This window comes from Stenella coeruleoalba, assembly GCF_951394435.1.
Source record: "Stenella coeruleoalba genome assembly, chromosome: 1".
Classification (NCBI taxonomy): Eukaryota; Metazoa; Chordata; class Mammalia; order Artiodactyla; family Delphinidae; genus Stenella; species Stenella coeruleoalba.
In genome coordinates this window covers 112,826,760-112,839,515 of record NC_137169.1, presented here as the reverse complement: position 1 = coordinate 112,839,515, position 12,756 = coordinate 112,826,760, and the positions used below count along the sequence as shown (strand labels likewise).

Sequence of the window (12,756 nt, the reverse complement as noted above, 5' to 3'; positions counted from 1 at the left end):
TGTTTCCCAGTAGGACACATTTGTTCTTGTGTTCCAGGCAATGTCTCTTCTAACTTCTCTCTGCAATGCTGCCTTCTTCCAGTATTTCAGGAGGGTGAGCCTTCGCTATTTACGAAAAACATGGCCACATCTATTCTTTCAACAGTCCCATGACAGTTCCATCATCACTCCCATTTTTTGGATGAAGAAACTGAGTCTTAGAGGAATTCAGTAAGTGATAGCTCTCTTGGATGAGCTGAGTAACTGAGACTCGCACCCCCTCGCAGGACTGAATCCCCTGGCACCCCCTCCACAGGCTCAGTTCTGTGTATAATCTGCTTTTATCTGCGGTTCTGACCTTGCCTCACGGCCTCTTCCCCCTGAAAGCCACCATCGGATCGGATTCTCCGGGCATGGCTTCTCCTTTGGTTTCACTCTCCAGCATACCGGGGGCACAGGGACAAAGGCTGCCGTCGTTTCTCTTAACTCTAAGGGGTTAAGGCCTGGGTCCCGCCCCTTTTCCCGCCAGGCTGGCGGGAGTATGAATAGCCTCGCTCCCACTCCCGACTCTCAGTCGCTTCAGCTGCTCCTCGCCCCGCCCCGTCATTGTCCCCATCCGTCTTCTTTACCCTTCCGTCCTAAAAGCTTTGAGAGCTGCTGGCTTCTCCCGGTGCTTCGCCTCTCTCCACCTTCGGTGGGTCAGACGGGCAGGATGGAGGGCTGCCTGGGGGAGGAATCTTTTCAGATGTGGGAGCTCAACCGGCGCCTGGAGGCCTACCTGGCCCGGGTCAAGGCGCTAGAGGAGCAGAATGAGCTGCTCAGCGCGGAGCTCGGGGGTCTCCGGGCACAGGCCGGGGACGCCTCCTGGAGGGCCCGTGCCGACGACGAGCTGGCGGCCCTGCGGGCCCTCGTCGACCAGCGCTGGCGGGAGAAGCGCGCGGCCGAGGTGGCGCGCGACAACCTGGAAGAAGAGGTGGAGGGCGTGGCGACCCGGTGCCAGCAGCTGCGGCTGGCCCGGGAGCGGACCGCGGAGGAGACGGCCCGCAGCCGGCGCGCGGTCGAGGCCGAAAAGTGCGCCCAGGCCTGGCTGAGCACCCAGGCGGCGGAGCTGGAGCGCGAGCTGGAGGCTCTGCGCGCGGCGCACGAGGAGGAACGCGCGGGCCTGAACGCTCAGGCTGCCTGCGCCCCCCGCGGCCCCGCTCCGCCCCGCGGGCCCCCCGTGCCGGCCCCCGAGGTTGAGGAGCTGGCGCTGCGGCTGGGCGAGGCGTGGCGCGGGGCCGTGCGCGGCTACCAGGAGCGCGTGGCGCACATGGAGACGTCGCTGGGCCAGGCCCGCGAGCGGCTGGGCCACGCGTTGCAGGGCGCCCGCGAGGGTCGGCTGAAGCTGCAGCAGCTCCAAGCGGAGCGCAGCGGCCTCCAGGAGCGCAGGGCCGCGCTGGAGCAGAGGTTGGAGGGCCGCTGGCAGGAGCGGCTGCGGGCTACTGAGCAGTTCCAGGTGAGGAAGCCTGGGGGCCTGGGCAAGACAAGGCTTCAGGAAGTCCCGTTGGGGATCAGAGACCTGGGAGAGGGAGTGGGAAGTGGGGGGTGTGGTGGCTGCAGGTTCAGGGGCCACTTCTTAGAAAACCATGCCTGATGCCACTGTCCTAGACTTTCACAACTCTGTGTAGTGTAGGGCTGGAATGATGGAGGTTCAGACCTCAAAGCACACCCCCTCGAAGGGCAGACAGGCACAAGACGCTGCAGCGGCCTCCTCACTGTCTAAATGGCACGTTCGTACCCTGATGGCCCCTGGACCCCTCCCTAGGCCCTGCCGTTGCTCAGAAGATGCTCAGAACTTTCCCTCTCAGTGCTGATCTGACGGTCTGGCCACTCAAGAGTCTGCAAGTTCCCAGCTGCCCTCCTCCCCCCTGACAGGAGAGGGTGAGGGGCCCTGGATGGGGAGCCACCAGCCCTTCTCTCCCTTGTCTGGGCTTTTCGGCTCCTGAGCACATTCCAGAGGCCTGGGACAGCTGCTCCCCCTCACACTACGCAGATGCGACCAGCAGCTGAGAAAACAGCCTCCTGCCTGGGCCAGACAGAGGTCTCACCATGACCGCCCCCCCTTCAGAGGAGAAGGATTCCAGAACATGTGGGAAGTGGAGGGGGTGGGGGCCTAGCATGGGGAGCAGGAGACAGTGACTGGGACCCGGGCTGTTTGGCTTCCAATGCTGCAGGCTCCAGGCCTGGTGATTAATTGTTTTTCCTTCTGCTTCCACTTTTTTCCTTCTCCTCTCTGTAAGCCATCTCCTCTCCTCCCTCACCTCCCCCTTCCTGTGGGAGCTGAATTCTGAGCAGCATGTGCTGCCATTTAATCAGCATCTTCAGAGGAGGAGCCAGGCCGTGGGAGAGGGCTGAGAGGGGCCACTGTGCTCTTCTCGGGGGCTTCAGGAGGGCTTCTCTGGGCGGGAAGTGGGGTAGGGGAGGCAGGAATCTGCTCTGCAGAGAAGTTAGGGAGCAGAAGATGCTGCTGCAGCAGCCCATGGGGATGCAGGTAAGTTAGCAGAAGGACCCCGTCCCTTCACTGACTGCCTCTGGCTTGCTCTGCAGCTGTCCGTGGAGGCCCTGGAGCAGGAGAAACAGGGCCTACAGAGCCAGATCGCCCAGGTCCTGGAAGGTCGGCAGCAGCTGGCACACCTCAAGATGTCCCTCAGCTTGGAGGTGGCCACATACAGGTACAGGTTGACCCTGACCCATGCAGGCACACAGATGCACACATCCATGCAGGGGCAGACTCCTGGGCTGAAGAGGCCCAGAGCCACGGGTGGTGGAGGCTCTGCCACCGCTCGGTCCTGTGACTCTAGGCCGATCCCTTCCACACCACGATGTGTGCCGCCTAAGCCCACCTGCTCTCTCGTGGGTTCAGGACCAGAGAAGCGTCCCGTGCCCAGGAGATCCCCCAAGGAGAGGTGACAGAGCTGAGTGGGACAGCCTCAAAGGAGAGGGCTGGACACGTGTGGGTCATCCAGATCCAGAACCTTACCCCAAGGGGCTGAAAAGCCCAGTCTCTGTGTGTGTGCTCACACAGAGAGGGTGATGTCCTTGAGCAGCCTCGGGAAGAAGGAATTGCGGGTGTGGGCCGGTGGCACTGACTTGCCGCCTGACCTGGGCCTCAGTCTCCTTGTCGGGAGGATGGGAGATGGGCTGGGTGACAGCCAAGGTCCCTTCCATCCTGAGTGTCCTGGGGCCTGGCTTCTCTCGAGCCTTGGCCCTGCCCAGCCCTTCTACTGACCGCATTCCCTGTTGGCTCAGGAAAGGTTGAGACCAAGGAAGTGCTGCTTCTCTGGCTCTGTGGCCTTGGGCAAACCCAGTTTCTGGGAAACTGGCCTGGTTAGCCAAGGACCCACCGATGAAGCCTGAGGAAGGGGCTTTGCTACTGTGAAGGGCTGCGTACCCCAAGCCTGCAGGGTGGAGCCAGGGCTAGACGGGCTATGAGGACAGTGCCCCCAGAATCCACAGGAAAAACAAAAGCAGGGGCCCTGGGACAGGTTAAGGAGGGGAGGGGAGGCCGGGCCCAGAGAGGGAAGGGCGGTGAGGATCTAGGGATGAAGAAGAGAGGGCCTCCAGCTCCAGGGGGCACAGAGCTCAGGGGGCATGACGCTGCATCGATCGAGAAGGACAGAGGTGAGACCGTAGAAAACACTAACCGGACTCAGAGATCATGAGGAAGAGCACAGAGGAGACAGATGTTCAGGATAACTCGTTGAATTGATTGGTCCTCCCTCCCCCGCAATCGGTCCCCTCCTCCTCGGTCCCCATGGGGCACTAAGGCAGGGGCATGTACACGAAAACCTCCATTGCCCTGAAAGGCTTGGGATCCAGAGTACTTAGAGATCCCAAGATGAGGGCCTTGACCCCTAAATCAAACCACTGAGGGGAAAGGACTGCACAGGCTTAACCTGGGTTTTGAGGCATGAAAAGGATTTGGAGAGAGGGAGCTGAATTCATTGGCTTTTGTCTGGAACCAGCTCTGGGGGCCCTGGGGGAGAAGGAGGAGGGAGCCTATCCCATGGGAACGGCCTGAGAATTCCCACTTCCCCTGGGAAGCCCCCTACTCAGACCCTCCAGATGGCAGTGTGGACAAAGGCAGCAATTAGCATGAGAATCGGCCCCCCACACGGAGGATGAGGTCATAGGCCTGGGGTTGGGAGGGGACTAGTCTAAGCAATGTGTGGGTGTGTGTGTACACTGTGTCGACTGTGTGGGAATCTGCTTGTGTGTCTGTGAGTCCAGCTGTGTGTCCCAAATAAGTGTGTGACTCCGTGTGACCAAATGGGTGATATCTGTGGGATGTGACCATGTGATTTCATGTGCAGAGCCAAGTATGCGTGTGGCTTTTGTGTGATAGTGGTGAAAATGAAGAGATAGCCTGCCAGGCCAGGGACGCGCATGCTCAGCTGTGACTTTTCCCTGGCTGGCTTGCCGGCTGGCCTGTGGGCAGAGGGCTGACCCAGCTTTTCCTCCCTTCTCCCCAGAACCCTCCTAGAGGCAGAGAACTCCCGGCTGCAGACACCTGGCAGCGGTTCCAAGGCGTCCCTCAGCTTCCTGGGTAAGAGGAGGGGCCAAGGTCCCCCCAAAACTTTACCTTTCTTTCCTCTTCACACCCAGAGCGATGCTTTTCCTGAAAAGCAGCAAAAAAAGTCTTGACACCGTGGTCCTCCACGGCAGCGAGCATACTCTTAGCCCAGCCCATAAAAGGCAGGAGCAGGACCCTCTTGCCAGAAGTGGTAGCTGCTCCCCTGCCCCACCCCCAACCTGTATGTGCTGACACCGTTTCTTCCCCTCTACCTTTCCAGACCCTAAGCTGGAGCTGCATTTCCCTGGGACCCCAGAGGGCCGGCGTCTGGGACCTTTGCTTTCTGTGCTGAGCCCTACTCCCCTCTCCTCACCTTTGCCTGATACCCTTGAAACACCTGTGCCAGGCTTCCTGAAGAGCCAGGAACTCCTTCAGGGCCATGCCCCCACCTCGGCCAGCACCCCAATTCCACCCACACCTCAGGCTCCCCGCCCTGCCACAGATACCAAGATCAGAGCCCAGGATGCCCCTCTCTCCCTGCCCCAGCCACAGGTTGGGATGAAACAGGTTCCAGAAGCGGTGTGGGCTGAAGCCAAGGTGGCCATCCCTGCCAGCGTCCTGCCAGGACCAGAGGAGCCTGGGGGCAAGGAACAAGAGCCCAGTCCAGGCCAGTCCTCTGAAGATCATACCTCCCTGGCTCCAGCCCTCAGCCCTGACCATCCCAGTTTAGAGGCCAAAGATGGAGAACCCAGTGGGTCTAGAGGGTCCAGCAGATTCCAGGAGGAAGGGGAAGGACAAATCTGGGGGCTGGCAGAGAAAGAAACAGCTGTAGAGGTCAAAGTAATAAGCAGCTTGCAGCAGGAAACATGGCAAGAAGAGGGGGATCTGGACATGAAAGAAATCCAAGACTCCCCGGGTCCTTTGGAAAAAGAAACTCTGAAGTCTCTGGAAGAGGAGATTCAGGAGCCTCTGATTTCTCTGGAAAAACAGCGCCATGAGACGATGAGATCTCTAGAGAAGGAGAATCAGGAATCTCTGAGGTCTTTGGAAGAAGAGAACTTAGAAATACTAAAAACTCTAGAAAAGGAGAATCAAGAGTTATTGCAGTCTTTAGAAGGAAAGGAGATGGAGGTAATGAGACCTCTAGAAAAAGAGACTCTAGAACTACTTAAGCCTATAGGAAAAGAGGACCCACAGACATTGCAATCACTAGAAAAGGAGAGTCAAGAAATAATGAGGTCTCTTCAAGGAAATGTAGGAGCATTTTTATCTCCGGGAAAGGAAAATCAAGAATTAGTGAGGTCTCTAGAAGAGGAGAACTTTGAGTCATTGAGAGCTCTAGAAAAGGAAAGGCAGGAGCCACTGAGATGTCAGGAAGTAGAGAACCAGGAAACATTGAGACCCTTAGCAAAAGAGACTCTACAGCCACTGGGATCTCTAGAAGAAAAAGACCAGGAGACACCAAGACCTCTAGGAAAAGAGAATCAGCCACTGAGGTCTCTAGAAAAAGAAGACCAGACGACATTGAGCCCTCTAGAACAGGTGAAACCAGAGGCACTAAAGTCTCTTGGAAAAGACCAGGAGATAGTTAGACTTCTCGAAAAAGAGAATCAAGACTTATTAAGGTCCCTAAATGAAGAGAGTGTAGAGGCAGTGAGATCTTTAGGAACAGAGACTCTAGAACCACTAAAGCCTACAGGAGAAGAAAACCTGGAAATGTTGAAACCTCTAGAAAAGGAAAGTCAAGAACCACTGGGGTCTGTGGAAGGGAACCAAAAGACACTGAGACCCCTAGAAGAGGAGACTCAGAAATCACTGAGCTCTCTGGGAGGGCAGAGTGTAGAGGATATGAGATCTCCAGAGGAGGTAGACAAGGGAAGTCAAAGGTATCTGGAAGAGGAAGAGAACGTGGAGAAGGGAGAGAATTCAGAGCCACCGAGGTCCCTGGAGGAGGAGGGACAGGAGCTGCCACTCTCTGCACATCTGCAGAAGTGGGAAGATACGGTGCAGGGGGGTCAAGAACTGGATCAGGAAACGCCCCCTGGGAGACCTGAAGTGGACAGTGCGGACGAGGCAGAGATGGAACCTAGGGAATGGGATAGCTTCGCTGGGAAGGGGGAGGCTGTAGACCTGGGGGAGCTGCAGCTGACGGCCACAGGCAAGGCCTGGAGCCCAGGTGAGGGGCAGCCAGGGAGCTCCGAGCCCAAAGAGCAGAGGGTCTCAGCTGAGGGAGCCAGTGGGGTGGGAGGCACTGAGGGCCTCCAGGACCCTGAAGAGCGGCCAGACCAGGTGGGGACCCCGGGCCTCCCAGCTCCCCAGGGAATGTCAGAGGTGCTAGAGCCAGTGTTGGAAGGTGAGGATGTGGCCCCCAGCGATGGCCGAGCCTCCCCAGAGGTCACCTTGGGCTTAGAGACTGCAGGAGCGGAACAGGGACCGGAGCAGGAGGCGGTAGGGCTGGAGGACCCAGGCGGCCTGGCCAGAGAGGAGGTGATGGGGCCACCCCTGGGGGAGGAAGGTTTGGAGGCAAAGAGGGTGCAGGGCTTGGAAGGGCCCAGAAAGGAGCTGGAGGAGGCAGCTGCTCTGGAGCCAGAGCTCTCCACACTGCCCAGGAAGAGCAGAGACCCGCTGGACGCTGCCAGGGGCTGGGAGGAGTCTGAGCCTGAAGGCCCTGAGGAAGCAGAGGAGACGTTCCCTGCCGAGACCTCGTGCTGCGATGGAAGTGATACCCCTCAACCCAGGCCCTTGAGCTCCGAGGGGGCAAAGGAGGATGCCAAAGCAGTGCTGGGGCCACCCAGCCCACGGCCCACTGAGTCCTGCTCACCCATCCCAATCCCTGAAGATGCCCCTGGGCCCCAGCCCCTGGCTGAGGGTAGCCAAGAGGCTAGCTGGGGGCTGGCAGGCAGGGCTGAGGTCCTGGGAAAGGTGGAGGGTGAGCAGGAGGAGATGGGCTCTGGGGGAATCCCTGAAGACCTCTCGGAGGAGGGGGAGGAGAGCAGAGAAGAGAGTGAGGCTGATGAGCTAGGGGAGACCCTTCCCGACTCCACTCCCCTGGGCCTCTACCTCGGGTCCCCTGCTTCCCCCAAGTGGGACCTGGCTGGAGAGCAGAGGCCCTCCCCTCAAGAGGAGACTGGAAAGGAAGGCTGGGGCCCTGCAGTCCTGGCCTCTGAGGGCCTTGGGGCCCATCCCTCAGAGGAGGAGGAGGGGGGAGATGAGGAGGAACGTGGCCATGACTCTGAGCTGTCGGAAGAATTTGAGGACTTGGGGACTGAGGCTTCTCTTCTTCCTGGGGTCCCTGGGGAGGTGGCAGAACCTCCGGGCCAGGTGCCCCCGTTGCTACTGGAGCCTGCAGTCTGGGACCCGGATGGGGAATCGGATGGATTTGCAGATGAGGAAGAGAGCGGGGAGGAGGGAGAGGAAGAAGATGAAGAAGGGGAGAGGGGGCCAGGGGCAGGGCGGTGGGGGGCAGGGCCCTCTGTGGGCAGCCTCCCGGCCCTGAGTGGCCCTCAGAGAGGGAACCTCCTGGGGTCTGAGACCATGGATGTCAGTGTCCCCTGGGATGATGGCTTGAGGGGTGCGGCGTCTGACGCCCCCATGACCGCCCTGGAGACTGAGTCCCAGGACAGCACGGAGGCCTCAGGATCAGAGGACGAGTCGGATGCTATTCCCCTGGAGAGGGAGGGCCAAGTCCCTGGCCCTCTGGGGACCCTCAGTGCGGTGGAGGACACGGGCTTGGAGGTAGGGGACACCCTCGGTGTCAATGGCCAGGGCCCCAGCCTGAAGGAAGAGTTGGAGCATGTGAATGGGGGTGTGGTGAACGGGCTGGAGCAGTCTGAGGGAGTAAGGCAGGGGAAACCGGGGCCCCCTGAGGGTGACCAAGGGAGCCCCTTGGAGGAGGAGGAGGAGGGGGGTGCCCTGAAGACCCCTTGGGCAGGGGCTCCGCTTCACCTGGGCCAAGGCCAGCTCCTGAAGTTCAGTCAGCGAGAGGGAGATAGAGATTCCTGGTCCTCAGGGGAGGACTAGAGGAAGAGCACCCCCTCCTGCACCGAGGTCTTGGGCGGGGGGGGATCCCCCAGCCCCTCCCTGCTCGGAGGCAGCACCCTTAACTTATCTCTTGACCCGTGGTTTCTGTCCGAGAGGCCTGGCTAGCCGAGGTGAAATGGGTGTGGCAAAGGGACCCGTTCCAAGAATGCAGGCTCTGGGAATAGAAACCAGCCCCTTGGACCCTGCTAAGGGGGACATCCGGCCTGCACTGTCCCACGAGGCTGAAGCCAACTGAATCTCTGTACGACTAGGCCCCCCCCTTTTCCTTGCACTCCCTTTCCTCCCCATCCCATCAGCTGGAAAAGGCCAGGGGCCCAGTGGCTCCTCCATGGGGAGGGGGCCGTGGTGGTCCATGCGCCAGGGCTCACCAGCTCTGCCCTTCTTCACTGCACCCTCATGGGATGTCTGGCTGATGGCTAATGGGGGTGAGGGGGTGCTCCTATGTCCTGACCCCCCATATGCCTGCCATGTTGTAGCCCCATCTGGCTTTTCCCTGCCTGAATAAAGTAATGCCTCCGCCTATAAAGTCTGGACTCTTCCTTCCTCAATTCAGGGGGGCCTCAGGGCTGACACAGAAGCAGAGGAGACTGGGAGAGGAAGCAGGAGATGCTAGTGTGAGGGAGGGGCTGCCTCCTGAGGAGAGGAGGACCTGGAAGGCCTCATGGGGGAGACACGGCAGACAGATGAAGGCTGCAGGCAGCAGTGCTGGAGACCTGGGGAGGGAGGGGGGTGTTGTTTGACCAGGGAAGGAGGGCCAGCCCCTGTGGCCTTGGCGCCTGTAGAAGTCAGGCCTGTCATCATCTCTGCCCACAGCGCTGATTACAGGGATTAAGCCTTGGGGCCACACTCCCCCGCGCATGTCCTCGCTGCTGGCCCCTCAGTGCCGCCAGCATGATAAGCCCCCTTGCCCCCAAACCCAAACAATTGTATGGCCTTGGCGTCTGCGCAGACTGGCTGGGTCAGAGCTGGGTAAGGGAAGAGGGAGGCCTATTCTGTCTCAGTCTGGCTGTGCGGCCTCAGGTCAGCGTTTAATCTCTCTGAACCTCAGATTCAGCCGCACAGCGAGGGATGCTGGGCCAGGTGACTGCGGGGCCTCCCAGGGCAGGGAGATCAGGAGGAAGGCTGGGGAAAGCCGGAGGGCTACCGTGTAGATCTTCGGTAGGACTTGCCTTCCATTGCTAAAGCAGGAGACAGAGAAGACAGGAAAGTGGAGGTGAGGCCGGGATAGACTGAAGCTGTCAGGGGTGAAACAAAAGAGCGAGGGGGTGTGCTGATAACGGGTTAGATCGGGGGTCCACCCAGACACAGCTTCTTCCCAAGAGTACCCCCCTTCCCAGGAGTTCTCTGGGTCCCTGTGTAGGGCAGGGTGACAACCCCCTTCCCAGGGGTTCCTGGATTAGGCGGGGCTTGAAGGACTTGAAGTCAGGATACCCAAATAGAAACCACTCCCCAGCTCAGCTCTGCAGGGAAGGAAGAGCCGGCGACACCTCTAAATATCCTGGGTGGGGGTGGGGCAGGGGCTGACAGACAAATGTTCCATGTCTGGGGACAATCCCAAGGCCAGAGGCAGGCCCTTCCTTTCCTCGGGCCCAAGGCTGAGGGCAGGGGAAGATGAGAAGATGAAGTCTCAAGCCCTCTGACCTCAACTCATCCTCTGGACAAGGAGGGGTGGACAGAGGCCCCCTGACAGAACCTCACTGTCTGTTTCTCTGCCCATGCCTTTCTCCTCCACCTAAGGGTCTTTGCATTAGGTACCCAGGCCCCCTCCTCTGCCCTTGGGGTCCAGGATGCTGGCAGCCCTCCTGGCAGCCCAAGCCTCCACGATCCTTCCTGTACTCACTGCTAACAAGGCCATGTCTGCTCCCGCCAGGCTGTGGGCCAGCACACTGGCCCGAGCAAATAAGGCCCACTCCCTGCTCCTCTAATGGGACAGAGGAGACCTGTGCTTGATCTCCCCAGGCCCTCGGGCACCCCCACCTGGACGGGGGACCAAGGACAGAGGCCAAGCCAAGCAGTCCTTCCCTGTGTCTGGTGCCCATCCTGACCCCCACACCAAGATCCCTGGTCCCCTGCAGAATTACCCAAACTAGCCATTTCTGCCAACAGTCCCAAACAGGTGGAGGGACATCAGTTAGACAGAAGTGAAGCCTTTCTGAAAGACGTATACGGTGGGTGGTGTGTTCTCTTTGGCAATGGTAGTCCATCTGTGCAGCAAGAGAAATGAGGGTTGGACAGTAACAGGGACTGTCAGATGTCTACAGGGCATCTCCTATGCGCCATGGACCATGCAGGTGCTGGGAGTCCAAGGTTCCTGGCCCCGAGAGCTCTACCTTCTAACCGAACAAGGGCTTCTGAGTGGAAATCATATTTGAAAACAGAGAAGGGCAGGAGGTTATGGGAGCATAGAGCAGGGGCCCCACCTGATCTGGGCTGGGGAAGGCTGGGAGGAGGAGGAGGTCAGGGATGGCTGCCCTGGGAACCTGAAGCATGAGCAGGAGCTGACCTGCGTGTTGAAGAGGAGGGAGGAGGAGGGAGGAGGAGAGAAGAGGAGGGAGGAGGAGGGAGGAGGAGGGAGGAGGAGGGAAGAAGAGGCGGAGGAAAGGATTCTAGTCAGAGGGAACAGCAGGTGCAAAATCCTGGGGCAGGAAGAGAAGTCTGGGCATTTGAGGAACAGAATGTAGGCTTGTGTGGCCAGAAGGCGGAGAATGAGGGGTAAAGTGTCCACAATAAGACTAGAGAGGAGCTGGGGGCCAGTGGGCCAAGGCCTAGCCAAGCAGCCAAGCAATATGGATTTCATCCTAAGGGAAATGAGGAGCTTCGAAGGGTTGTAAGTAGTGAGATGACACGACCAGGTTTGCATTTTAAATAGAACCTCTGGCTGCTGTGTGAGAGTGGATTGGGGTAGGTAGGTGGGCTTCAGGGAGGCTACTGCAGCGGTCCAGGTGGGGGACAAGGGTGGCAGTGGGAAGGAGAGGAGGCAGGTAAGGGAAGCACAGTCTCAGGCCTTGGTGACCCACTGTGGGAGATGGAGTGGGAGTGTGGCAGTAGGGGCAGCTGGGAGTCGGTGGTCCCATCTTCTGAGCTGGAGAATCCAGCAGGAAATTGTGACCTCTAGGAGGAGCTGCCCTGGGAGAGGGTGGGTTTGTGGAGCCCAGGAGAGAGGACCAGGTTGGAGAAGAGAATTGGAGGGGTCTGGGGGCCCAAGGGTGCTCAGTAAACACGGACTGAATACATGAATAAATGAATGAATGAACGACTGTGATGAGATCAGACGACAGGAAGCACTTGGGAGGGTGGAGTCCCAGGGGAGGGAATGAGGAGGCAGCACCCGCCACGTCCCCCCCATCCCAGCATGAGGACAAGTGGGAGGTTATTCTGGGGCCTCCTCTGGGTAAATATAGCCTCTGAACAGGGTGGGGGTAGGATGGGGGGGCTGGAGGTGACTTCCTCAGTTTGCTTGGGGCACTTCCTTATAAGGCTGTGCAGGCCGAGGCGCCTGGGAGGGTGAGGTCAGGGGCTGAGCTCTCCATTCAGCCCAGCCTGATGCTGTCCCCGTTGCTGCTGCTGCCGCCAGAGGCTCAGAGGAAATCAAAGGCCTTGGCTTTGGGTTCTGGCCAAGGAGCTCAGAGTGTGGCCTCTTAAAGGGCCCCCTCAGCCTCACGTCTATGCAGGAGCCCAGTCCAGGGGTGGGAGGGGGTGTTCTTCCAGGGTCCTCTCAGAAGGTGATGCTGGGGGCCTCGGTTTTCCCATCTGCACAATACTGCTCGGACTGGATCATTCCCTGCTGCTCCATGCAGCTAGGAGATGCTGCCGTCTAACCTGTATCCCTCCCACTGCAGGGTCTATGCTTCTTGCTCTGGCCTCTTGAGATCAAAGGCTCAGAGTTCATTCATTGCTTCCAAAGGCCCTGGTCTCTCAGCTCCCCTAGTTTCCCCCTCTCGGCCCCTCCTTGGGGGACCAGCTGCTGCCACTTGACCCTGTGGTGTCACAGCTGCTGTCAGAAATGCCATCCTTGTCAGGCAGGGATGGAGGAATGTGATTTAATTTCAGCTGGAATGTGCCCTCTGGGGCTGCCCCTAGAAAGGGGAGGGAATGGAGACTAAGCCCACCTAAGCCCAAGAAACCCAAGAGGGCTCTGGGCTTGGCGACAGGCCCCTGGGTCCCTGTGAGGCCACCCCAGCCCA

General features: G+C 59.3%; 1 protein-coding gene across 1 annotated transcript; it reads left to right on the top strand.

Annotated features, from left to right (window-relative positions):
• Positions 1 to 519: 519 nt before the first annotated feature.
• Positions 520 to 9,112, top strand: NES (nestin). The gene is made up of 4 exons (XM_079916231.1): positions 520 to 1,474; positions 2,566 to 2,690; positions 4,491 to 4,564; positions 4,812 to 9,112. Exons 1-4 carry the CDS (start codon positions 521 to 523, stop codon positions 8,549 to 8,551), a joined length of 4,893 nt encoding a protein of 1,630 aa, XP_079772357.1. The 5' UTR covers position 520; the 3' UTR covers positions 8,552 to 9,112.
• Positions 9,113 to 12,756: the final 3,644 nt, after the last annotated feature.

What these genes read in the sequence shown, in the direction of transcription:
- NES (XM_079916231.1), top strand. Translation starts at nt 521, where the DNA reads ATGAATAGCCTCGCTCCCACTCCCGACTCTCAGTCGCTTCAGCTGCTC. An exon ending in GGGCTACTGAGCAGTTCCAG is followed by an intron (nt 1,475 to 2,565) that starts GTGAGGAAGCCT and finishes CTTGCTCTGCAG; the next exon opens with CTGTCCGTGGAGGCCCTGGA. An exon ending in TTGGAGGTGGCCACATACAG is followed by an intron (nt 2,691 to 4,490) that starts GTACAGGTTGAC and finishes CCTTCTCCCCAG; the next exon opens with AACCCTCCTAGAGGCAGAGA.